Source organism: Amblyraja radiata, chromosome 38, assembly GCF_010909765.2.
Source record: "Amblyraja radiata isolate CabotCenter1 chromosome 38, sAmbRad1.1.pri, whole genome shotgun sequence".
Taxonomy (NCBI): Eukaryota; Metazoa; Chordata; class Chondrichthyes; order Rajiformes; family Rajidae; genus Amblyraja; species Amblyraja radiata.
Window position 1 is genome coordinate 1,957,057 of NC_045993.1, and position 27,657 is coordinate 1,984,713.

At 46.6% G+C, this 27,657-nt stretch overlaps 1 protein-coding gene across 1 annotated transcript in view; it reads left to right on the forward strand.

The window, feature by feature from the left end:
* Positions 1-7,798: 7,798 nt before the first annotated feature.
* The window catches only part of slc17a7 (solute carrier family 17 member 7), a 32,084-nt gene continuing 12,225 nt past the window's right edge, over positions 7,799-27,657 (forward strand). The window contains exons 1-2 of the mRNA XM_033013303.1: positions 7,799-8,459; positions 26,463-26,715. Of these exons, the coding sequence (XP_032869194.1) occupies positions 8,398-8,459; positions 26,463-26,715 (315 nt within the window). The 5' untranslated portion in view covers positions 7,799-8,397. The remainder of the gene's footprint in view (positions 8,460-26,462; positions 26,716-27,657) is intronic.

The following is a 27,657-nucleotide window of genomic DNA, read 5'->3' on the forward strand; positions in this document are numbered from 1 at the left end:
ATTTTGTAAATAACTGGGGTCCCAGCACAGAGCCTTGTGGCACCCTACTAATCACTGCAGCCTTGTAGCACCCCACTAGTCACTGACTAGTAGGGGTTCAGAGAACAAGGGGGACATCGGTGTGTACATTGGGGATGCAAGCAATGGAGATACATACAGTGGGCACCATGTTATAGGAAATATATTGTCAAGCTTGAAAGGGTTCAGAGAAGATTTACAAGGATGTTGCCAGGACTAGACGGTCTGAGCTATAGGGAGAGGTTGAGTAGGCTGGGTCTCTATTCCTTGGAGCGCAGGAGGATGAGGGGTGATCTTATAAAGGTGTATAAAATCATGAGGAATTAATTGGGTAGATGCACCAAATCTCTTGCCCAGAGTAGGGAAATTGACGACCAGAGGACATACGTAGGTTTAAGGTGAAGGGGAACAGATGGAATAGGAATCTGAGGGGTAGCTTTTTCACACAAAGGGTGGTGGGTGTATGGAACGAGAGATAGTTAGAATGAGGAGGTAGTTGAGGCTGGGACTATCCCAATATTTAAGAAACAGTTAGACAGATACATAGATAGGACCAAACGCAGGCAAGTGGGACTAGTGTAGCTGGGACATGTTGGTCTGAAGAAGGGTTTCAGCCCGAAACATTGCCTATTTCCTTCGCTCCATAGATGCTGCTGCACCCGCTGAGTTTCTCCAGCATTTTTGTGTACCTTCGATTTTCCAGCATCTGCAGTTCCTTCTTAAACACATGTTGGCCAGTGTGGGCAAGTAGGGCCGAAGGGTCTGTTTCCACACTGTATCACTCTATGACTCTATGACAAGCGAGGGTTTGGTCATTGCAAGTGTCAGGGAGGGAGCAAAGCCTTTCTTCCATCCAGGCAGGTCCTCACAATTGGCAACGTTTGACATTTTTTCTCCGGCTGTGACCCAGTCACGCCAGAGCCAGAGCGGAGCTGGTCAAATGCCCAAGGCTGATTTGGTGGGGAGTGGGAATGGGCAGGTTTCCAGTCTCCTAAGCTGAGCTTTGCTTTGACCCAGATTTGGTGCTGCAGTCTGTTTGAATGTACATACTGGGGGAAAAAAACATTCTCTTCATATCTTTATCCAGGACAGGCTGAATTCCTCGTTAGATTATAGAAACTGGCGGGCACTGCCCAGTCCACCATGGGTACTAACCTACCCACTATTGAAAGGATTGACAGGAGATGCTGATATCATCGCACCACCCTGGCCACGCTCTCGTCTCACTGCTATCATCAGGAAGAAGGTACTGAGCTATAGGGAGAGGTTAGGCAGGCTAGGCAGTACGAGAGACCCGGGTTCAATCCTGACTACAGGTGCTATCTGTACAGAATCAGAATCAGAATCAGAATCACAACTTTATTTGCCAAGTATGTTTTGCAACATACGAGGAATTTCATTGGCCAGGTCGGTCATACAATTATAAGCAACCGATCATTCAAAAACCCATTTTAACATGAGTTTGTACATTCTCCCTGTGACCATGTGGGTTTTCTTCAGGTGCACCCGTTTCCTCCCACACTCCAAACACGTACAGGTTTGTAGGTTTAAGAAGGAACTGCAGATGCTGGAAAATCGAAGGTAGACAAAAATGCTGGAGAAACTCAGCGGGTGAGGCAGCATCTGTGGAGCGAAGGAAATAGGCAACGCTTCGGATCGAAACCCATAGATGCTGCCTCACCCGCTGAGATTCTCCAGCATTTTTGTCAACCTTCAGGTTTGTAGGTTAATTGGTTTTGATAAAATTGCCCCTCGGGTGGAGGACAGTGCTTGTGCACAGGGTGGTCGCTGGTCAGCACGGCCTCGTTGGGCCGAAGGGTCTGTTTACACGCTGTATCTCTAAAATCGTTTTTTTTTTAAAGGGTGGGGAGTCAGAGACTTTTTCTCAGGACCAGGAAGTCTCGAACTAGAGGGCACAGGTTGAAGGTGAGAGAGGAGAAAATGTAAGGATATCTGAGTGGGAAAGTTTATCCATACAGGGAGTTGTGGATATCTGGAATGAACAGCCAGAGGAAGTGGTAGAGCAGATATAATGACAACATTTAAAAGGTATTTGGATGTACTTGGATAGAACAAGTGGGATTTGTATGGGTAGTTGTGGATGAGCTGGGCTGTACGACACTGGGATTGTGAGAAGATAAATGATGAGAATATGAGTTCTGTGGAGAGCAGAATTTCATCAAAAACTCACAACTAATGTAAAACACCAAAGGGTCAACATTCAAGAGGATGATGAGTTGTCAATTGGAAAATTGTGGGCCTGTATTGATCACAGCCAATAATCAGATCAGGATCTCAGATAACATCATAGAGCAGGCAGATGTGGCCAGCTGTGGATAGTACTGGTCAGAATCCATCGAGGCTGCACAAAACGATGCAATGGTTTGTCTTTTCCACTTATGGCTCCTCCAGCCCTAATCTAGTATCTACACCCTTCCCCCACCTTCTCCCTCCACTACCCACACTGAAGCCACTGACCCACTGAGGCGGCATGGTGGCGCAGCGGTACAGTTGCTGCCTCACAGCGCCAGAGACCCGGGTTCGATCCTGACTACGAGCTCCGTCTGTACGGAGTTTGTACGTTCTCCCCGTGACCTGTGTGGGTTTTCTCTGGGTGCTCTGGTTTCCCCCCACACTCCAAGGACGTCTGGGTTTGTAGGTTAATTGGCTTTCGGTAAGGATTGTAAATTGTCCCCAGTGTGTAGGATAGTGTTAGTGTGCGGGGATCGCTGGTCGGCCCGGACTCGGTGGGCCGAAGGGCCTGTTTCTGCGCTGTATCTCTAAACTAAATGAAACTAAATTACTATTAACTGGGGGCTTGAAGCAGTATCTTAATAACTGGGTGACCCTGGCCTTTCCTGAGGAAGTCCCTCTGGATGAGGATGACTTGCACACCTCTGGGTTTGTGCATTCAGAGGCCAATGTGTTCAGAGGCCAGACGTTCATCCCAATCACTGTGGCACTTTTTTACACAGAGCGTGGCGAGTGTCTAGAAGGCGCTGCCAGGGTGGTGGTGGTGTAGGCAGATACAATAGAAACATAGAAACATAGAAATTAGGTGCAGGAGTAGGCCATTCGGCCCTTCGAGCCTGCACCGCCATTCAATATGATCATGGCTGATCATCCAACTCAGTATCCCGTACCTGCCTTCTCTCCATACCCTCTGATCCCCTTAGCCACAAGGGCCACATCTAACTCCCTCTTAAATATAGCCAATGAATTGGCCTCGAGTACCCTCTGTGGCAGAGAGTTCCAGAGATTCACCACTCTCTGTGTGAAAAAAGTTCTTCTCATCTCGGTTTTAAAGGATTTCCCGCTTATCCTTAAGCTGTGACCCCTTGTCCTGGACTTCCCCAACATCGGGAGCAATCTTCCTGCATCTAGCCTGTCCAACCCCTTAAGAATTTTATAAGTTTCTATAAGATCCCCTCTCAATCTCCTAAATTCTAGAGAGTATAAACCAAGTCTATCCAGTCTTTCTTCATAAGACAGTCCTGACATCCCAGGAATCAGTCTGGTGAACCTTCTCTGCACTCCCTCTATGGCAATAATGTCCTTCCTCAGATTTGGAGACCAAAACTGTACGCAATACTCCAGGTGTGGTCTCATCAAGATCCTGTACAACTGCAGTAGAACCTCCCTGCTCCTATACTCAAATCCTTTTGCTATGAAAGCTAACATACCATTCGCTTTCTTCACTGCCTGCTGCACCTGCATGCCTACTTTCAATGACTGGTGTACCATGACACCCAGGTCTCGCTGCATCTCCCCTTTTCCTAGTCGGCCACCATTTAGATAATAGTCTGCTTTCCTGTTTTTGCCACCAAAATGGATAACCTCACATTTATAATTTATAGTGACCTTTAAGAGACTTTTGGATAGGAATATGATAGGAATATGAACATGGAGAGAAATGGATTATGTCTGAAGTCTGAAGAAGGGTCTCGACCCGAAATGTCACCCATTCCTCTTCTCCAGAGGTGAGAGGTGCTGCCTGACCCGCTGAGTTGATTTTGTGTCTACAATGGATTACGTGTAGGCAGATAGGTGATGGTTGGCATCTTTATCAGCACTGACATCGTGGGCTGAAGGGCCTGTTCTAGTGCTGTACTGTGCTATGTTCTATGTTCCAGTGCTGGTTACTGCTAATCAATGGTTAGAGTGCCAAATAGCCCATCTTATACTGTGCCCATAGCATCATCCATTTATCAATGTCTCTCCTCTGGGATTATCTTTATGTCCATTAGTTTGCATCTATCTAGCTCCCCACATCTCTCTTTACGTTCTCTCAAGCTATTTCCTGACATGGTAACATTGTCCTATAAAAAGCATAGAGTGATTTCAGTCAATGCTCTTAGAGTGCTGCCTTTAATCATTTATTTATGGAATATGTAGCTATGAATGTATTTAAGCCTATATACTTAGCCAATGATAAGGGAGTTGTCGTTACCATGGTTATTGCTCAGGCAGATGTTGCCATCGATGCACATTAATGAATGTCATAAGACTAAGGAAGTTCAGCATGTCCTCCATAACTCTCCCCACTTTCTGCAGATGCACAGTGGAAAGCATCTTATCTGGATGCATCGCAGCTTGGTTTGGCAACAGCTCGGCCCAAGACTGCAAGAAACTAGTACAGAGATATTGTGGATGTAGCCCAGTACATCACACCGACCAGATCAGACCAGACCAGACTCGCCACCATCGACTCCATCTATATTTCACGCTGCCTCGGGAAGGCAGACAACACAATCAAATAGCACCCACTGCCCCGCTCATTCCCTCTTCTTCCCTCTGGTGTTGGTCAGAAGATGCAGAAGGTTGAAAACATGCACCATCAGATTCAGGATGTTATCAGACTACTGGCCAGCCTTCCCATAAAATAGGGGAGGGGTCTCCAAACTATGGCCCGCGGGCCACATCCGGCCCGCCATGACATGTTATCCGGCCCGCACAAGCTCGTAACACGTCCCATGCAGCGGGCTATTTAGCACGGTGGGGCAGCGGTAGAGTTGCTGCCTGACAGTGCTTGCAGCGCCGGAGACCCAGGTTCGATCCCCACTACGGGTGCTGTTTGTACGGAGTTTGTACGTTCTCCCCGTGACCAGTGTGGGAGGAAACTGGTTCTTCGGTTTCCTCCCACACTCCAAAGACATGCAGGTTTGTGTTTGTATACCTGTAAATTGTGTAGGCTTGTGTTAACGTGCAGGGATCGCTGGTCGGTGCGGACTCGGTGGGCCAAAGGGCCGGTTTTCGTCCTGTATCTCGAAACTAAAACTAGACTAAAAAGCTCTCCGCTGTACCTCGGTACATGTGACAATAAACTGGACTAGGCAGTGAAGGCATTCATATCCAGATGGATTCTCATAATGATCCGATAGTTTCTTCCTGCTTGATGCTCGTGATACTGCCTCTCTATTCCAAATATATCCATCTAGCTAAATTTAAACCCCCTGCTGGCTTAATACTCCATAAACCTCCAACCACTATCACTTCAGCATACTGCTGATATCACACTTGGAGCACTGCGTGCAGTTCTGTTCACCCAGCTACAGGATGGATGTCATTGAGTTGGAAAGGGTAGAGAAGAGATTTGCCAGGATATTACCTGGGCTTGCGGGCTTGAGATATAGAGAGACGTAGGATAGGATGGGATGGGATGGGACATTTCTGTTTGGATCATAGGAGCATGAGGGGTGACATTATTGAGGTGCACATGATCACGAGGGGCATGGATAAAGTGAATGTAACAGTCTTTTTCACAGGGTAGAGGATTCTAAAACTAGAGGGCATAGACTTTTAAGGTGAGAGGGGACTGATTTAAGAGGAACCTCAGGGGCAACGTTTCCACTCAGAGGGTGGTCCGTATCTGGAATGAACTGCCAGAGGAGGCTATAGAAATAGTTACAAGCATTTGGACAGATAGATGGGTAGGAATGGTTGAGAGGGATATGGGCTAAATGCAGACAGATGGGACTAGCTCAATATACCAACGATCAGTATGGGCCAACAGGCCTGTTTCACCGTTGTACAAGCTCTTTGCTTCTACAGGCAGTGAAGAAAGCAAATTGCATGTTGGCCTTCATAGCGAGAGGATTTGAGTATAGCAGCAAGGAGGTCCTACTGCAGTTGTACTGAGCCCTGGTGAGACCACACCTGGAGTATTATGTGCAGTTTTGGTTTCCCAGTTTGAGGAAGGACATTCTTGCTATTGAGGGAGTGCAGCGTAGGTTCACCAGGTTAATTCCCGGGATGGCAGAACTGACATATGATGAAAGAATGGATCGACTGGATTATATTTAGGACTGAGATGAGGAAAACATTTTTCACACAGAGAGTGGTGAATCTCTGGAATTCTCTGCCACAGAAGGTAGTTGAGGCCAGTTCATTGGCTATATTTAAGAAGGAGTTAGATGTGGCCCTTGTGGCTAAAGGGATCAGGGGGTATGGAGAGAAGGCAGGTACAGGATACTGAGTTGGATGATCAGCCATGATCAAATTGAATGGCGGTGCAGGCTCGAAGGGCCGAATGGCCTACTCCTGCACCTATTTTCTATGCTTCTATGCTTCTATATTCACTGAAATTTAGAAGGATGAGAGGGAATCTTATAGAGACATATATAATTATTAAGGGATTGAACAGGCTAGATGCAGGAAAGATGTTCCCGATGTTGGGGGAGCCCAGAACCAGGGGACACAGTTTAAGAATAAGGGGTAGACCATTTAGATTGAGATGAGGAAAAACATTTTCACCCAGAGAGATGTGAATCTGGGAATTCTCTGCCACAAGAGGCAGTGAAGGCCAATTCACACAATGTATTCAAGAGAGAGTTGGATGTGGCTCTTAGGGCTAATGGAATCAAGGGATATTTGGGGAGAAAGCAGGAATGGGGTACTGATTCTGGATGATCAGCCATGATCATATTGAATGGCGGTGCTGACTCAAAGGGCCGAATGGCCTACTCCTGCACCTGTTTCCTATGTTTCTATGTTTCCATCCTTACATTCCTGCAACTATACTTGAATCTACACAATCATACTGTATGTGTTGTTTAACAAGTAGTTATCTTATTATTGCATATGGAGTTAGTCATTGTCTTCAACATGAGTGGGTTTGATACTACTTTCTCTGGATGCTTTCAAGAGAGAGCTAGATAGGGCTCTTAAAGATAGCGGAGTCAGGGGATATGGGGAGAAGGCAGGAACGGGGTACTGATTGGGGATGATCAGCCATGATCACATTGAATGACGGTGCTGGCTCGAAGGGCCAAATGGCCTACTCCTGCACCTATTGTCTATTGTCTATTGTCTACTTTGGCTTTGGGCTTGGTTCTCATGGTTCAGAGCTTATCCTGGTGCTATAGCACAAGTACTTTGTGTTTTAATAGTAATTTCCTGGCCACACTTGATCTTGGCTTTCCTTTCAACCCATCCATGGAATTAGCTCCACAGTGCTCTACAGGAGAATGGATAGAGAAGTTTCACTTGAAAATTTCATTCCAGATTTATTCCTTCTCACGTTTCAGATTCCCTGACACGTTTTCACTGTGCATAGATTGCACAGATAGACGCGTTGTTGTACGCTGCTAATTTGCAATGTGTGACCATATGCTCTCAGCAGTTAAGATGATCAAATCTCGGATGGTTACCATAGCATCCGCGATGGGAAACCAAGACCGATTGGCTTCAACCCAGACAGATAGAGGAGAGTGGCGGTGCGGGGAGCCAATGGCCGGCTCATTCGAGCGAAGCGGGGTTGGTAGGGATTGGTAAACGCCGTGAAGTTTAACGCTGGCCCGGGTGTGGGATTGAGTGGACAGTGCCGGGGAAGTTTCAGTGGGGAGGAGACTGGAGCTGTCCGCTGTGCTGAAAGGCGCACAGGGAGCTGTCCGGCTGCCGCGGTGCTGAAATACTCCACTCGACTCCACTCAACTTGGGCCGTGTAGCTCACGACTTGCTCCCCCGACACGATACCATACCATACCATACGATAGAACTTTATTTATCCCAGGAGGGAAATTGACTCTGACGAAAGGCGTGGGTACAAAGGACTTACCGCCTCCCGACAGCAAGATTAATCCGTGAAACCATGACCCAATCGAATCGAATGTGCCTTGAGCACATGTAATCCGTCGGAAGAAAAAAAAACATGTCTCTGTTTTACTATCTTGTCCACGGGACACGTTATATTTCTGTTACAACCCACCAATAGAATTATCAAGGACGTTGGGAAAGAAAAAGCGGTCACTTTACTAAACTTCTTATAATATATTCCGAGCGGCCTTAAATTTCGCGATGGTTGCAACTGGAATTGTTTAGGGCGACCCGCTGATCAGAATAACTGCACACATTCGCGGCGGGGTCGTAGCTGGCGGCAATATGGAGATAAGGAAGGAACAATTGAGGAAATTGGCTGGTGATGGCCTGGGACGCCTGCACAGGTGAGTGGGGTTTTTTCCCCGAGAAAGAGTCGCCCCATAATTGATATGTGCAACTGCCGTGCGTGTTTAAAGGCAGAATTATTCGTTGCTTTCCCCGCGCGCGTTGCAGACCGACTGATCTTCCTCTTCCGGGTGTTTCCAAATGAGAGATTAACATCTTAGATATTGAATATATACCAGGAATATTACCTCTCTTGCAATTAGCGTGTGTCTAATGTGTCGGTAAACTGCCCTGCGATCCGGTTAGAAATGTCCACACCTACTCCTGGAATCCCTCGCCGGCGCCTTTCCACGATGCCTGCAATTCTGATCACTCCTTTTCACCTTTATTTATAATCATGTTATCAATTATTATTTGACTTGCAAGGCGACGGGCTCAAAATGATAAAACGAATATCGTGGATTAATGATTAGCTGGGTGGGCTTTCTATAAACGGGCTGTGAAATTCGACATCCTTTAACGAAGATTACATCCCCTGTTCCAATTATTGTGTTTGGATTTCTTCGTTTTTATTAAATTATCCCGGCGAGGTTTGTTTAGTTTATAATGATAATATTCGTGTTAACTAACTCTGGGGAAATCCATCTTCGCCCCACATTGCTGACATATCCTTACCTGGCGCTACTTTGGTGGATTGAGGGGCATTTCTAACAAGATGTGCACATTCGAATGCTTCATTTTTTTGCCCCTAATCGTGTTCCATCCACCCGATCAATAGTAAAAGAAAAATGAAGGATGTGCCGGCTTGCACCGGCCAAGGATACGACATCTTTATTTTACAAAGTCAAAAGGGGCATTGACTTGACAGGAAAATGGGAGTCTGTATTTTTTTTACTCGGGAATGCATCAAATATGGGCGATTCCTTCTACGCAATATAGCAGAAAATCGGCCACTTTGCGATAATATTGCATCAATTTAACTCTGATACCCTGGTGTACCGTGTCACGTACTCATTTGCCCCAGTCTTGCGCCTGGCCATTCTGTTGGGTGATTTAATCCTTTCCTTCCACAAATTTGCCCGATGCCGTCGAGCAATACACGTCCAGTTAATTTTGCTCTTGAAGTTTAAAATAAGATGCTTATCTGATTTATATATGGCACAGGTTTAAACCGTTCCTTCGGCGATTAGCTTACACTAATTGCAATTTAATGGCTGCACTCTCTGGTCAAAAAATACCGTTGCAAACAAGCGATTTTCTGAATCATATCCTGTTTTGAATTCCTTCCCTTTTAGCTTGGCTGAAAGTCATTCCCCGTAGAAAAGAAATGATCTCTGGCTGATAAATAATTTAAGCGAGTGCAGCGCATTTCTGTCCTTACCCTCTCTAATCATCCCTCTCTTTCTACATTTAGACCATCTTCCATCACGAAAGCAGGCAGATTTCGGCAAATGTAGCCCTGCTCTTAGTAATCTGCATCATACATGTTCTGCAGACAGTAATGTACTTATGATGGCAAGCTCTTGGCTGAAAGGCTGATTATTTGTGACGATTTCACAAGCATATTATCATTCTAATCCTACTGGGGGTTAGATGGAGCGTTGAGTGATTTTTTTCCCCCTCTAAATTATAATTCCACAAGTGAAGTTGGAAATATTGAACGGTGAAGGGGTTGATTTTTATTTAAAACAGCTGCCAGTTATCAAAGCAACATCGTTTTCAAGTTAAATGTTGAACCTAGGAGCTGCAAATACTAATAATTTGAGGGTTTCGCCATTTACCTCGTGTTACTCCAAAGCCGGCGTTAACCACGGTATAAAATGTAGTAACATAGTTTGGGGGAAATATCAGTTTAATTATGTCACTAACAGACAACCAAGAGGTTTTAAAATACAAGAAAGTGACGATTTATTCAGCAATTGTATTGAATCCGATCCAACCCTTTTTTATTAAACCCAACCTTCTGAATTTTGTCCAGCTGAGTTACTCCAGCATTTTGTGTCTATCTTCAGAACGTTACCCCGTTCTCCTCCCGTTACATACTCGGGGGACCTGAGCAGGCGCTTAAAGACTGCATTTTTCGATACGATTATTTTCAATATTTCAGTGTAAATCTGGGGCATTTCCCGTGCAAGACCTACCCTGAAACTTGCCCATCTAAAAACTGGTCTCGAACGCCTTCCAATCGCTTCCTCTTTGAAAGAGTGACATTTTTAAATGTCCTAAAAAAAAACGTGGCGGAATGAAGTCCGACGATGCCGTGTGAATGGCGAGTCTGGTTTCCGATTGGAAACTTCATCAAAAAAAGTCGAGAATTGGTGATAATCAGCCTGAAACCATTGGCTCGGCGACCAACAAACGTGGTAGACGCCGGCACGAAATCTGAGCAAATTGCCGCTTTCTGTTATCAACGCAATTATCTAACATTTACAAGAACGGATCGGTTAATGATAACCAAAATCGTTAATAATTCATGTGATCAATTAGTCCCCGGCCAGGCAGGTTTCGTTTGAATCTCTTCCAGTCTAATTATTGAATCCGCATATAGAAATCCCTAGTTGTGTTGAGATCTAAATATCTGTGAATTATTTGTAAACCTTGTTCTGGTCTGAGATTCCCGCATGTTCTCTCCTATCCGATCTAGTTATTCATTGTTGTAGATAGAATTGGCCGTTCAAAATTCAGTTAGCCATTGGCAAAAGGTATCAACCAAACATTTTTTTTGGGGGGGGGAGATGGTGTTTGCAGGGGGGATTATTGTCAAAACGCAAAAATGCGACGAAATTATTAATCAGGCCAACTCAATTTGATCATCTTTGATTAAAAATCCGTTTCTGTTTAGTTTCAACGCCACGTCAAACGACTTCGCGTGCTGAGGATTAAGATTGATGAATTGGATTCCTGGATTATTGCTTGTACCGGATGGGATTAGAATCAGGTTTCCAATTCTAAAGGGAATAGAGGGAGGGATGTGTGTAGGGATGGGGGGGGGGGGGGGGGGGGGGGGGGGGGGGGGGGGTGCTGTTCGTGTACACACTGAATCGCACCAAAGATAGACACAAAATGCTGGAATAACTCAGCGAAATGTCGCCCATTCCTTCTCTCCAGAGATGCTGTCTGTCCCGCTGAGTTATTCTATCATTTTGCATCTATTTTCTGTGTAGACCAGTTCCATCTTGGCACACTGAATCATATCAACCTGCCTCGCCACAACGCAAACTTCCACTGGCAATTTAATTTTTGTAAACCACCCTTCTTTCTCTCACGACCAGCTAACAGTCCACAATGGGTTACTGACGACAACTCGCCTCCAGATATTCGTTACAAAACCAGTTAGCTTTCCAAAGGTAGACTCAAAAATAATTCAAGCTGCAACATCAATATCAGGAGACTATTCCTACTCGGATGAAAGGGAATGAAGGGTAGACACAAAATACTGGAGTAATTCAGCGGGTCAGGCAGCATCGCTGGAGAAAAGGGGATACGTGACATTTCGGGTCGAGACCCTTCTTCAGACCCGAAACGTCACCTATTTCTTCTCTCCAGAGAAGCTGCCTGACCCGCTGAGTTTTGTGTCCATCTTCGGTTTAAACCAGCATCTGCAGTTCCTTCCCACGCAGTTAGATTTCCAAATTTGGGTTGGACCCAGAACTCACTAGTATTGCTCTAACTCATCCATAATTCAATCCCTGCCTATAGCCCATACTCTGAATTTTCCTATAATTATGTCCATTTATAATGAATGGAAAGCAGTGAAGATGAACCATTAGTCAGATCTATACCGATGTGTTGGTTCATTCTAAATTTGGCGCAGGCAGGCGGATTTAATGTTGGAACGGGGAACATTTGGAAATAACCGGAACCCTGAATCGGAGGCGATTTTCCGTCGGTTTTTTCGATTATTTCTCAATCAAAATTCCGGGCCGGTTATTTCAACAACAAGCGCGGCGAACCTTCGTGCCGTGGGGGGCGTCCTTAGTTCAAGGGACAACATCTCTCAAGGGCGGCTTAAGGATGGGTAAAACGGCCAATGTCATCACTATCACAGGAACCGAGATGAATAATAGATTTCACATTTCCACGTGATCTGATCAAGAGGTCAGATAATTCCTCTGGGGAACGAGATTCAGCAATTTATCCGCCCTACAGCGGTTTTTGGATATCAAGTACCTTGCAAATGAGGGCTCTCAACGAGGGCCTGAGCTACAGGGAGAGGTTGGGCTGGCTAGGACTGTTTCCCCTTGGAGCTCAGAAGACCGAGGAGTGAGCTTATGGAGGTGCATAAGATCACGATGAGAATCGGTGGGGTGAATGCACAGACTCTTTCTCCCACAGTAGGGGAATCAAGATCCTGAGGGAATGGGTTTAAGGTGAGAGGAGAAAGATTTAAAAGGAACCTGAGAGGTCCACAACATAAACCTTTCCTATCCGTGTACCTGTCCAAATGTATTTTAAATGTTGTTATAGTACCTGTCTCAACTAGGTACTATAACAACCTCTGGCAGCTCGTTCCATACACCCACCACTCTCTGTGGGGAAAAGGTGCCCCTCAGGTTGCTATTAAATTGTTTGTCTCTCACCTTAAACCTTATGTCCCCTGGTTCTTGATTCTGTTAGTTAAATCTGACAGCATGTTCGGCGTGGACATGGTGGGCGCAAGGACCTGTTGCTGCACTGTACTGTTCTATCTTCTATGAGTATTTTGAAAAGGATGTGTAAGGCACTATAGAAAGGCACTGTGGCACTCGAGACCCGGGCTCGATCCGCTGTCTGTACGGAGTTTGCCTGTTCTCCCTGTGACGTAGGTTTTCTTCGGGTGCTCTGGTTTCCCACCACACTCCAAAGATGTACAGGTTTGTAGGTCACAAAAATGCTGGAGAAACTCAGCGGGTGCAGCAGCATCTATGGAGCGAAGGAAATAGGCAACGTTTCGTCCCGAAACGTTGCCTATTTCCTTCGCTCCATAGATGCTGCTGCACCCGCTGAGTTTCTCCAGCATTTTTGTCTACCTTCGATTTTCCAGCATCTGCAGTTCCTTCTTAAACAGGTTTGTAGGTCAATTGGCTTCTGTAATAATGGTAGATTCGTCCCTAGTGTGTGTAGGACGGTGCTGGCGGACAGGTGTGATCGCTGGTCGGTGCGGACTCGGTGGGCTGAATGGCCTGTTCCCGCACTGTATCTCTAAACTAAACTAAATGTAAGTCTGCCGCGATTCAACATATATCCCAATTAATCAATAAAGCATTTGGAGGATGCAGTTATTCGTCAGAGGCTGTTTGACGTAATATTTGATCAGGAGTGAGATGATGTTCCCGTCAACGTTGGATCGACTGACACTGAATTGAAGTTATTGAGATGGTGCCAGAATTCTTCAGCCCCCCCCCCCCCCCTCCCCTGGAGAAGCAGCTGTCAGCCACAATTGTATAGCACCATGGCACAAACTCCAGGCAAGGTTATCAGCCTGTTTCCCTTTGCTCTGCTTTATTTATCTGTAAATGTTTTTCATTCTATATTATCCAATTGATCCCAGGACGTGGGTCTTTGCATCTCGACTGGGCTACAGCTCAGGCACTCTGACCGTAGAATCACCAGAGCTCTGGCCTTCGTGTTATAGTCAAGCAAAGCCAGGCCTTTATTTCAAGAACGCTTTGTTCTTTAAGACTTAAGGTCATCAGTCTGATGCTTGACGCATGCGTCACAGAACCCTTGACGGTGTGTTTCGAATCTTCCTTTTATCTTTCGAATGTGAAGACACCAAGGTGGAATCGCAAGGAACTGCAGATGCGGGTTGACAAGAAAAGGCACAAAGTGCCGGAGGAACTGTAGAAGGGTCCCGGCTCATAAACGTCACCTATATCCGCCTTCTCCAGAGACCTGCTGAGTTACTCCAGCGCTTTGTGTTATTTTGTGGAAACCAGCATCTGCAGTTCCCTGTTTCCAGTACTGGAGTAACTCAGCGGGTCAGGCAGCATCTGTGGATAGGTGACGTTTCGGGTTGTGACTCTTCTTCTGATTGAACCGTCCCGGCTTGAAACGTCACCTATCCATGATCTCCAGAGATTCTGCCTGGGCCGTTGAGTTACTCCAGAGCAGCTTCAGCCCAATGGTTCATTTTGAGACGGATCCATCCCAGGTTTAACACCTTGCATTACTTTAATCCTCATCGCTGCCCTGGGGGAATAGTGTTGGGTGACAAAGAGTTGCTGTTCCATCCAGTCCCAGTGTTTTTTCGTCTAGTTTAGCCTTAAAATTGTGGTCACTGCCAAACCAAACCTTTAATGCGGTAACCGCCTCGTGAACGATCAGCCATTTTGTGAATATCTGCAAGAGTTACATTTGGAGACTTTCAAAATGATGACGAGATTTAAATCTATTTAAAAAAAGTCCATGCCGTGAAATGCGTCAATAGTATCTAGATCAGAATGAAAGGTTGTTAAAGATAGCAAAAATTGCCGTTAAGCTGGAAAGGCTGAAGGAATGATTTACATCAATATTGCCTGAGTTGAGGGTTTGAGCTACAGGGAGATGTTGGGTCGACTGCGACTCTATTCTTTGGAGTGCGGGAGGATGAGGGGCGATCTTATAGAGGTGTATAAAATCATTGGGCAATATATAGGGTGAATGCACAGAGTATTTTTCCTAGAGTATGGGGAATCAAGAACCAGACCGCATAAGGGAAAGAGTTAATTGGAACTGGCAATTTTTTTCACACAGAGGGCGATGGGTATATGGAACGAGCTGCTAGGGGAAATAGTTGAGATATTTAAATGAGGTAGGCAGGTAAATTGATTGGAAATGTGTAAGACCATAACACAAAGGAGCAGAATTAGGCCATTCGGCCCATTGAGTCAAACGTGGCTGATCTATTATTCCATTTGACCCCATTCTCCTGCCTTCTCCCCATAAGACTCAGGGTTTTTTTTTTAGCCAAACACAGACTGATTCCTGGGGTGTCAGGACTTTCATATGAAGAAAGACTGGATAGACTCGGTTTGTACTCGCTAGAATTTAGAAGATTGAGGGGGGATCTTATAGAAACTTACAAAATTCTTAAGGGGTTGGACAGGCTAGATGAAGGCAGATTGTTCCCGATGTTGGGGAAGTCCAGAACAAGGGGACACAGTTTAAGGATAAGGGGGAATTTTTTAGGACCGAGATGAGGAAAACATTTTTCACACAGAGAGTGGTGAATCTCTGGAATTCTCTGCCACAGAAGGTAGTTGAGGCCAGTTCATTGGCTATATTTAAGAGGGAGTTAGATGTGGCCCTTGTGGCTAAAGGGATCAGGGGGTATGGAGAGAAGGCAGGTACAGGATACTGAGTTGGATGATCAGCCATGATCATATTGAATGTCGGTGCAGGCTCGAAGGGCCGAATGGCCTACTCCTGCACATATTTTCTATGTTTCTATGTTTCTAAGAAGGGTCTCGACCCGAAACATCACCCATTCCTTCTCTCCAGAGATGCTACTTGTCACGCGGAGTTACTCCAGTATTTCGTATTTCGATTTAAACCAGCATCTGCACTTCCTTCCAACACAGGCAAATGGGACACGCTTAAATGGTCATCTCGGCTGGCATGACGAGTTGGGCCGAAGGGCCTATTTCTGTACTGTGTGACTCTATGACTCTAAGTGTGTGCCTTAAACATTGTGTCATACCAGAGCACAGGAATAAATGATTCAGTCCTTCATTATTTACCGATCTTTGTCCGTAATCGCTGATATTTTTACCCAATTAAAAATCTATTGATGTTTGAACATCGTTAGGGTCATCTTCGGTTGAAAGAGGCTGAAGTTAAGAGCTACAAATGTCCTCGACCACCAGGAGTGAAGGTAAAACAGGTTCACCTACAAAATGATTTGCATTAAGTTGAGCTGCATTCCATGGAGTTTAGTTGAGTTATGATCTAATTAAGATCTAATTTAAAAAAAAGATGAAGTGCTGGAGTAAATCAATGGGTCAAGCAGCATCTCTGGAGAATGTTCATAAATCATAGGAACGGAAAAGTAGGCCATTCAGCCCATCAAGTCCACTCCGCCATTTAATCATGGCTGATCTGTCTCTCCCTCTCAACCCCATGCTCATGCCTTCTCCCCATAATCCTTGACATCCATACTAATCAAGAATCTGTCAATGTCCACCTTAAAAATACTCAATGACTTGGCCTCCACAGCAGTTTGTTCTCCAGAGATGCTGCCGATCAGTGAGTTACTCCAGCACTTTGTGCCTTTTTTGTTGTTGTAAACCAGCATCTGCATTTCCTTGTGTCTCTAAGTTCTAAATAAGTTGAACAAAATGGCCAGCTGTGATCTTGTGGGTGGTGGAGCTACTGGGTCCATTCTTGCTGTTACTTGTGTTTTAAAGAGATTCAGCAGTCACTGGTCAGTGAGGCTAAAAGATAGACACTAAAAGCTGGAGTAACTCAGCGGGTCAGGCAACATCGCTGGATAAAAGGAATAGATGATGTTTCTGGTCGAGTCCCTTCATCAGACTGAAGAGAGGCCATTCTGGAATGAGATAGATAGATCGTGGAAGTTTGTAACCCTCTCTCCATCCTTGACCTGGGTGCCGCGGTGGCGCAGCGGTAGAGTTGCTGCCTCACAGCGCCAGAGACCCGGGATGCATCCCAACCACGGGTGCTGTCTATACGGAGTTTGCACGTTCTCCCCGTGACCTGCGTGGTTTTTCTCCGATATCTTTGGTTTCCTCCCACACTCCAAATACGTGCAGGTTTGTAGTTAAATTGGCTTGGTATAAATGCAAATTGTCCCCAGTGTGTGTGGGATAGTGTTTGTGTGCGGGGATCGCTGGTCGGTACAGACTTCGCTACAAGGGCCGGATTTCTTGTTGTATCACTAAGAAACTAAAAACTAAACTTAGCCCCTCTAAAAAAAAAACACAACCAATTATTTTTTTAAAAAAGATCTGTTCCTTTCTGAGACCATGTGTTCAGACGGTGGGTAAGGGACCAAGAACAGCACATGTTTTACCCAGATTTAACATCTAGCTCCCTGAGTGACTTGGGTCAACTTTGTAATCTTGTTTGCACCAGAAACTCTTGTGTGAAGACTGCTGCACGGTTTTACCGGGTTGTACCACAAAGTATTTCACTGTGCCTCGGTACACGTGACAATTGAGTATCATTGAACCATTGAATTAAATCGAATCATTTAATTTAGTTCAGTTTAGACAGACAGTGAGAAAAGGTGCCCTTTGGTCCACCGAGGCTGCGCCGACCAGCGATTGGCGCACACACTAGCGCTATCCTGTTCATTGTCAATTATACCAAGCCAATTAACCTACAAACCCGTCCGTGGGAGGAAACCGGAGATCCCGGAGAAAAGCCACATAGGTCACGGGGAGATCGTACAAACTCCGTACAGCCAGCACCCGTGGTCGGGATGGAACCCGACCCGAGCTTGTCTCATCTCGGTCCTAAAATACTTCCCCCTTATCCGGATAAGGGGCAAGTCTTTTAGGACCGAGATGAGAAAAAAAAATTCACACAGAAAGTGGTGAATCTGTGGAATTCTCTGCCACAGATGGTAGTTGAGGCCAGTTCATTGGCTATGTTTAAGAGGGAGTTAGATGTGGCCCTTGTGGTTAAGGGGATATGGAGAGAAGGTAGGTACGGGATACTGAGTTGGATGATCAGTCATGATCATATTGAATGGCGGTGCAGGCTCGAAGGGCCGAATGGCCTACTCCTGCACCTATTTTCTATGTTTCTATGTTTCTAACCCGGACCTCTGGCGCTGTGAGGCAGCAACTCTACCGCTGCCGCCCTTGTTGCCGGAGCTGCACCTTTCAAGGTCAAGTGAAGATGCAATCTTTGACGGCTGTATAATTGGTGAGGAAGGACGTGTGGAGATGAGTGATGAGCCACTCGCTGCGGAGTTTGCAACCTCTGGATCGCTGCCGGGACCCATTGGGGGGAAATGTTGGCAGCGATGTTTCAGTGTGAAAATATCCAGCTGAACCAATTTAGTTTGATTAGCATTTGAACTTTTTTTTAAACTTCTAGTCGGCCTGAAAATGTAACTTCTTGTTGAATGAGGTGTAGCTAAGCATTTAACAGAATGCTAATCTATAATTACTGCTTAACAACTTGTCTGCCGCTAAAAGCAAATTGATTTTCCCTGCGCTGTTGATTTCTCTCTGATAAGTATTTTCGTTCTTTGAAAAAGTAGTGTAATTTATTTTTATTTATATTTTAAGATGTTTTTCATCTCTAAGCTACCAACACTGCAGGCTCTTGTCTCCTGGTTGCTAACTATTTTAACTCTCCTTCCCATTCCAACACTGACCTTTCTGTTCTGGGCCTCCTCCACTGACAGAGTGAGGCTACACGCAAACTAGAGGAACAGCACCTCATATTCCATTTGGGTAGCTCACACAACCAAACAGTATGAATATTGAATTCTCCAATTTTAGATAACCAACTTACACAAGATCCCACCCCTTCCCCCCCACTCTTCTCATCCTCCCTGTCTATCCACTTCCACCTATATTCCTTTGTCTAGCTTCACAATTCATACCTCTTCTATCCTTACCTCCACTCTCGCACTTATTGGTATTTCATCTCTGGCATTTGTTTACCATCTGCCTATCAACCTCCCCTCTCCCTCGCTCACATGTATCCACCTATCACTTGCCAGGCTTTGTCCTGCCCTCATTTGCAGCTTTCATTCCCCCCCACCCCCCATCCCACCCACATCAGTCTGAAGAAGGGTCCCAACCCAAAACCGCCTATCCATGTTCCCCACAGATGCTGCCTGACCCGCTGAGTTACTCCAGCACTCTGTGAAACGTCACCTATCCATGTTCTCCACAGATACTGCCTGACCCGCTGAGTTACTCCAGCACTCTGTGAAACGTCACCTATCCATGTTCTCCACAGATACTGCCTGACCCGCTGAGTTACTCCAGCACTCTGTGAAACGTCACCTATCCATGTTCTCCACAGATGCAGCCTGACCCGCTGAGTTACTCCAGCACTCTGTGTCTTTTTTTTGTTAACCAGCAACTGCAGTTCCTCATGTCCAAGCTGTGATTGCCTGTGCCTCTGCCTCTCTTACCTCCTTAAAGACCCATCCTTTGCCCAAATCTCCGCCTCTGTCCCAATACGTCGCTTTTGTTTCAAGGCACCGCGGGCAATTGCTGTAGGATGTTTTGCTACATTTAAGAAGTTTCATGGGTTTTAGTTACCAGGGTGGGGCATGGGCTCTAATGCAGGTCTGTTTCTGCAGAATAGACCCAGAGGGTTGTGAATCTGTGGAATTATGAAGGCAGTGAATGACACTAAAATAGTTTAAGAAGCACTGACCTAGAATTCCTCCCTCTTACGCTTCAACCTCCTTGCCATTCTGTTTAAGAAGGAACTGCAGATGCTGGAAAATCGGTGAGACCAAGCGTAGGCTTGGCGATCGTTTCGCCGAACACCTCCGCTCGGTCCGCATTAACCAACCTGATCTCCCGGTGGCTCAGCACTTCAACTCTCCCTCCCATTCCGAATCCGACCTTTCTGTCCTGGGTCTCCTCCATGGCTAGAGTGAGCACCACCGGAAATTGGAGGAGCAGCACCTCATATTCCGCTTGGGCAGTCTGCACCCTAGCGGCATAAACATTGACTTCTCCAATTTCCGGTAGCCCTTGCTGTCTCCTCCCCTTCTCAGCTCTCCCTCAGCCCTCGGGCACCTCCTCTTCCTTTCTCCTTTCTTCTCCCCACCCTACATCAGTGTGAAGAAGGGTTTCGCCCAGAAACATTGCCCATTTCCTTCGCTTCATAGATGCTGCTGCACCCGCTGAGTTTCTCCAGTACTTTTGTCCTCCTTGCCATTCTGACAGTCGCTCTGTCCCCATCACTAGATGCCTGCTCCCACCACTTTGCCAGCTCTGTGTTTCATCGTGCCCAAGGTACAGTGTGCCAACATTGATGAGTTTCTCACTCTGCCCGGCAATCTGCCTGCCAGTTCCATACTGAGTCACTTGACCTTTAGCAAATCCTTCGCATCCTTCTCACTTTCCATCGAGCTTAGCAGCATCAACACACTTGGGGGCATCTTTTATTCTTTGAACATTTTTGCATTGATATAAATTTGGAGTCGCTGAGGCTCAATGCAGGTCCTCATGACTCCGTCAGTAACTGCCCATCAACTTGAAGATATCAAGGTGACCTGTCCTCTAAGAACGGTCTCGACCCAAAACGTCACCTATTCCTTTCCTCCACAGATGTTGCCTGACCCGCTGAGTTACTCCAGATTTTTGTCTATTCTTTCTAATCCATCACTCCCAAAGCTAAGTAATACTTTTAAAATCAAAACACAGAATTGCTGCAGGAACTCAAAGCATCAGGCACTGTGTGTGTGTGTGTGTAGGTGTGTGTGTAGGTGTAGGTGTAGGTGTCAGGTGTCAGGTGTCAGGTGATGTTTCAGGTCAGTACCTTTGTCCTAGATTGAAGAAGTCTCATGACCAGAAATGGCATCTGTCCAGAAATGTCTCCACAGATGGCCCGCTGAGTTCCTCCAGCACTTTGTATTTTTCTCAAGATTCCAGCATCTGCAGTTTCTTGTGTACCCTTTTTTTTCCTGTTTGACCAACCTGCTACTCCAAAGCTGGGTGGTTTTGCAGATAGTGAAACTGGTTGTGAAAAATTGCAGCAGGATCTTGATCGATTGGCCAGGTGGGCTGAGGAATGGTTGATGGAGAAATGTAAGGTGATGCTTTTGTGGAAATCTCTACACAGTGAATGGCAGGGCTCTGGGTAGTGCTGTAGAGCAGAGTGATCTAGGAGTACAGGAGCATGGTCTTTTGGCACATTGGGCTTCAGAATATTGAGTAAAGGTCATGTTGCAGTTGTACAAGATGTTGGTGAGGCCACATTTAGAATATTGTGTTCCGTTCTGGGCACCATGTTAAGGAAAGATGTTGTCAAGCTGGAAAGGTTACAGAGAAGATTTACGAGGATGGTGCTAGGATTAGAAGGTCTGTGCTATAGGGAGAGGTTGTGCAGGCTGGGACTCTATTCCATGGAGCCCAGGAGGATGAGGGGTGATCTTATAGAGGTGAATAAAATCATGTGAGGAATAGATCAGGTAGATGCACAGTCTCTTGCCCTAAGTAGGTGAATCGAGGACCAGTGGACATAGATTTAAGGTGAAGGAAAAACGGTTTAATAGTTATCTGAGGGGTAACTTTTTCACACAAAGGGTGGTGGGTGTATGGAACAAACTGCTAGAGAAGGTAGTTGAGGCTGGGACTGTCCCAACGTTTAAGAAACAGTTAGACAGGTACATGGATAGGACAGGTTTGGAGGGATATGGGCCATACGCAGGTAGATGGGACAAGTGTAGCTGGGACATGTTGGCCGGTGTGGGCAAGTTGGGCTGAAGGCCCTGTTTCCACGCTGTATCACTATAGGTTAGGCATTTGGTCTACCTACACCAGTTTACTGCCTTCTCTTTATGCCCCCAATTTCTTACTCAAAGTTAATGAAGCCAGTAGCAGTCATATTAGATACAACGTGCATTAGTTGCAAAAGAACAAGGTCAGATTCTCTCCGCCAAGTGTTTGAAAGAGTGACAAGAAGAGTCCTGACCCATAATGGCATCTGTCCATTCCCTCCCCTGGATGCTGCAACACACCGATGTACCTCCAGCACTTTCTGCTTCGTCACTCCCAAACGTTACCCTGTGTTGGGCTCAGATCTCCCTCTGGCCAGTTTACATCGAAACAACTTGTTTGTCTTGCACCACAGATTGGCTTCCTCAGTAACAGTGACAGCGTATGTTAGTGTTGTTCTTATTGACGTTACTGATCTACAGAATTCCTCGTCCATAACTTCATAGGTTCCAGGAGCATCATTAGGCCATTCGGCCCATTAAGTACACTCTGCCATTCAATCGTGGCTGATCTATCTCTCCCTCTCAACCTCCCTGTTTAGTTTGGAGATACAGCGCAGAAACAGGCCTTTTGGCCCACCGAGTCCACACGGACCACCACCACGGATGGTGTTGATGCCCCCTCACATCAACACCATCCTTCACGCACTGGGGACAATTTACATTCATACCAAGCCAATTACCGTACAAACCTGTACGTCTTTGGAGTGTGGGAGGAAACCGGAGCGCCCGGAGAAAACCCCACACAGTCACGGGGAGAACGTGCAAACTCCGTACTGACAGCACCCGTAGTTGGGATCAAACCCGGATGTCAAGCGCTGTAAAGCAGCAACTCTACCACTGCGCCACTGCGCCAACCATTATGAAAACCTTGCTTGAAAGTTAATGACAATGTAGAGGTTTGTGTTGTATTGGGATATAGTCTCTAATATTCCTTGCTGCTTGTGTACAGTTTGTTGTAATATAAAATTCCTATTTCTGTTCATTATTAGCTTGGAGATCCAAATGCTATTGTGTATTTTGATGTATAAAAGGTTGTGCGCCCCCCCCCCCCCCCCCCCCCCCCCCCCCCCCCCCCCCCCCCCCCCCCCCCCCCCCCCCCCCCCCCCCCCATTGCTGTGGCCAGCACTAATTGGCCATAAGGGGATACTTGGTAAAACCATGTGTTTAAGAAGGAACTGCAGATGCTGGGAAATCGAAGGTAGGCAAAAGTGCTGCAGCATCTATGGAGCGAAGGAAATAGGCAACGTTTCGGGACGAAACCCGGAAGGGTTTCGGCCCGAAACGTTGCCTATTTCCAGAAGGGTTTCGGCCCGAAACGTTGCCTATTTCCTTCGCTCCATAGATGCTGCTGCACCCGCTGAGTTTCTCCAGCACTTTTGTCAACTTGGTAAAACCATGTTCACTGTGAAAGGGCAACCAAGCTGCTTCTAAAATGCAGATACAAGGAACTGTAGATGTTGCAATCTTGAGCAAAACACAAAGTGCTGGAGGAACACGGCAGGTCAGACAGCATCTCAGGAGAACATGGACAGGTGACGTTTATGGTTAGTCCAGACTTGATGCACCTGACCCTTCAGATCCTATTTCATGAGTCTGGAGTAACTCACCAAGTCAGGCAGCATCTCTGGAGAACATGGATAGGTGCCGTTTCGGGTCGAGACCCTTCTTCAGACGGTCTTTCCTTCGTCACCTATCCGTGTTCTCCAGAGATACTGCCGGACCTGCACAGTTACTCCAGCACTTTGTGTCTTTCCTTGGCAAACCAGCATCTGCAATTCCTTATTCTTCAGACTAATTGTGGGGGTGGGGGAGAAAGCTGGAAGAGTTTGTGGTCAAAATTGTTCCCTACGTTGCGGCGTGTGACTAATTTCTGAAGGGCATTTCGTGAAGCCAAGGGGTCTGACTGACGCCAGCATTTACCTGGAGTATTTCGCTGCTGCTGCTGCTGCAGTGACTCATCTCTACATCAGTGAAAACTCGTGACCATCCTTCAAGGATGAGCCGACATTGGCCTTGCAGCTGAGAGGCACACAATGGTTTCAGTCAGTGTGACAAGCCCAAGATAGGCACAAAATGCTGCAGTAGTAACTCAGTGGGACAGGCAGCATATCTGGAGCGAAGATAGGCACAGAATGCTGTAGACTCTGGATCTATCAGATATTATAGACATGTTCTTCCACACTGCTCAGCTGGTTTAGTTTAGAAATACAGCATGGAAACAGATACAGGTGCAGTGCAGGCCTGGATAGAATGGACGTGTAGAGGAGGATGTTTCCACTAGTGGAGGAATCTAGGACCAGAGGTCACAGCCTCAGAATTCAAGGACGTTCTTTTAGGAAGGAGATGAGGAGGGATTTCTTAAGTCAGAGGGTGGTGAATCTGTGGAATTAATTGCCACAGAAGGCAGCCAAGTCAATGGATATTCTTAAAGCAGAGACGGATAGATTTTTGATTAGTGCGGGTGTCGGGGGTTATGGGGAGAAGGCAGGAGAATGGGGTTAGGGGGGAGAGATAGATCAGCCATGATTGAATGGTGGAGGAGACTTGATGGGCTGAATGGCCTAATTCTGCTCCTATCACCTATGACCTAAATCCACCCACACTCTGACCTGCCGTTAATGCTCTGGGTGTGGGGCTGCTATCTCAATGATGGGATACACAGCAACAACAGCATTGAGCGGGTAGCTATTTTTAGCTTCGGTTCCACGGAAGCCTTGATCCGTCTTTAATCCGGATTAAAGTGCGGCGTGTCTTTGCAAAGCAGTCTTGTGTTCACAGAGGGTAATTATTCCTACAATAAATAAAACCAGCCGGGAGATTAATCTTGCCCATCGCTGAAACCAGTTGTCCTCATGACACTGACAGCCAGTTCGTAACAGAGTCATAGAGTGATACAGCGCGTATCACTCAGAAATCGCAATGACCAATCTTTCAGTTTCACTCATCTCTGTGGTAAGTGAAATAGATCAGAATCCTTCTTTCCATTCCTCCAGGTTTAATGTAATAGACAGTAGACAATAGGTGCAGGAGTAGGCCATACAGCCCTTCAAGCCAGCACCGCCATTCAATGTGATCATAGGTGATCGTCCACAATCAGTACCCCGTTCCTGCCTTCTCCCCATATCCCCTGACTCTGCTATCTTTAAGAGCCCTATCTAGCTCACTCCTGAAAGTTTCCAGAGAAACCGTCTCCACCGCCCTCTGAGGCAGAGAATTCCACAGACTCACCATTCTCTGTGTGAAAAATTGTTTCCCCCCATCTCCGTACAGTTACAGAGTGATACAGGCCCTTCGGCCCAACTTGCCCACACCTGCCAACAATATCCCAGCTACACTAGTCCCACCTGCCCGCAATTGGTTCATATCCCTCCAAACCTGTCTAACCAGTTAGTGTTACTATCCTCAGCTTCTCCACACTTCCAGAGCGATGTTTCAGATTACGACTTTTCCTGCAACTTAATATTTTCCAGAAATGGAAGATCGACACAAAAAGCTGGACCCGAAACATCACCCATTCCTTCTCTCCAGAGATGCTACCTGACCCGCCGAGTTACTCCAGCATTTTGTGTCTGTCATCAAATCTGACTGGTTTAGATGGGGTATGTTGGCCGGCATGGTTGAGTTGGGCTGAAGGGCCTATTTCCATGTTGTACGACTCCAGGTCTCCAAGTTACTGAGACTCCAGGAGTTGCTGATCGCTGTTTCGGTGGCTTGGAGAGGGTCAGTTCAGTTTAGTTTATTGTCACGTGTACCGAGGTACAGTGAAAAGCTTTTGTTGCATGCTGTCCAGTCAGCAGAAAGACAATACATGATTACAATCGATCCATTTGCAGTGTACAGATACATGATAAGGGAATAAAATTCAGTGCAAGGTAAGGCCAGCAAAGTCCGATCAAGGATAGTCCGAGGATCACCAAAGAGGTAGATGGTCATAAGGAATAGGAGTAGAATTAGGCCATTTGGCCCATCAAGTCTATTCTGCCATCTATCTCCCCCTACTAACCCCATTCTCCTGCCTTTGCCCCATAACCTCTAACATCTGTCATAGAGTGATACAGCAAGGAAACAGGTCCTTCGGCCCAACTTGCCCACACCGGCCAACATTCCCAGCTACACTAGTCCCACCTGTCTGCGTTTGGTCCATATCCCTCCAAACCTGTCGTATCCATGTACCTGTCTAACTGTTTCTTAAATGTTGGGATAGTCGCAGCCTCAACTACCTCCTCTGGCAGCTTGTTCCATACACCCACCACCCTTTGTGTGGAAAAAGTTACCTCTCAGGTTCCTATTAAACCTTTTCCCTTTCACCGCTGTTCGGCCAAGGTTGGATGCTTCAGTTGCCTGACAACAGCTCCTGGCAGTGACAGGTTTGTGTTTTGCTGCTGTCCACACAAGGTCGAAACATAGAAACATAGGTGCAGGAGTAGGCCATACAGCCATTCGAGCAAGCACCGCCATTCAATGTGATCATGGCTGATCATCCCCAATCAGTACCCCGTTCCTGCCTTCTCCCCATATCCCTTGATTCCGTTAGCCCCAATAGCTAAATCTAACTCTCTCTTAAAAACATCCAGTGAATTGGCCTCCACTGCCTTCTGTGGCAGAGAATTCCACAGATTCACAACTGTCTGGGTGACGATGTTTTTTCTCATGTCAGGGTGCTGGAGAAGAGGCAGAATGTGGGCGAGACCATCGAGCTGACGGAGGAGGGGCGAGTGGTCGGCGTGGCCGAGAAGCAGAAGCCACTGCTGGACTGCACCTGTTTCGGGCTGCCCAAGCGCTACCTCATCGCCGTCATGAGCGGCCTGGGCTTCTGCATCTCCTTCGGCATCCGCTGCAACCTGGGCGTGGCCATCGTCAGCATGGTCAACAGCCACTCTGTCAAACGCAATGGCAAGCTGGTCATGGAGGTGAGAGATGCACCGCACCGCACCGCATGGTGCATGTACACAACGACGCAGGAAATGGTGCATGCACACATCGATGCAAGGCAGAGTGTGACCACACAACAAGGCAGGGAATGGTGCATGTACACAGCCATGCAAGAAATGGTGCATGCACACATCGATGCAAGGCAGAGTGCGACCACACATCAAGGCAGGAAATGGTGCATGCACACAGCAAGACAGGAAATGGTGCATGTACACAACGACGCAGGAAATGGTGCATGCACACAGCAATGCAGGTTATGGTGCATGCACTCCGCAACATAGGTGACAGCGCATACACACAGGAAGGCAGGGAACGATGCATGCACATATTAATGCAGGGCATAGTGCAACCACACAGCAAGAAATGCATGGTGCATACACATAGCAATGCAGGGCACAGTGCCGGCACATAGAAATGTGGGATGCAGAACTGGGACAACAGAACTAGTTAACGGGTGGTCGATGGTGTGCATGGACTCGGTGGGCTGAAGGGCCTGTGTCCGTGCTGTATCTCTAAACTAAACTAAGAAACATAGTAACGTCGAAAATAGGTGCAGGAGTAGGCCATTCGGCCCTTCGAGCCCTTCAATATGATCATGGCTGATCATCCACAATCAGTACCCCGTTCCTGCTTTCTCCCCATATCCCTTGATTCCATTAGCCCTAAGAGCTAAATCTAACTCTCTCTTGAATACATCCAGTGAATTGGCCTCCATTGCCTTCTGTGGCAGAGAATTCCACAGATTCACAACTCTCTGGGTGAAAACGTTTTTCCTCGTCTCAGTCCTAAATGGCAGACCCCTTATTCTTGTTTAAGAAGGAACTGCAGATGCTGGAAAACTTTTCCTGCAAGTTTGAGAACTAAACTAAACCATTCCTCAGTGCCACTTTGGAACCAAGAGGAGAGGGGGAGAACAGAAA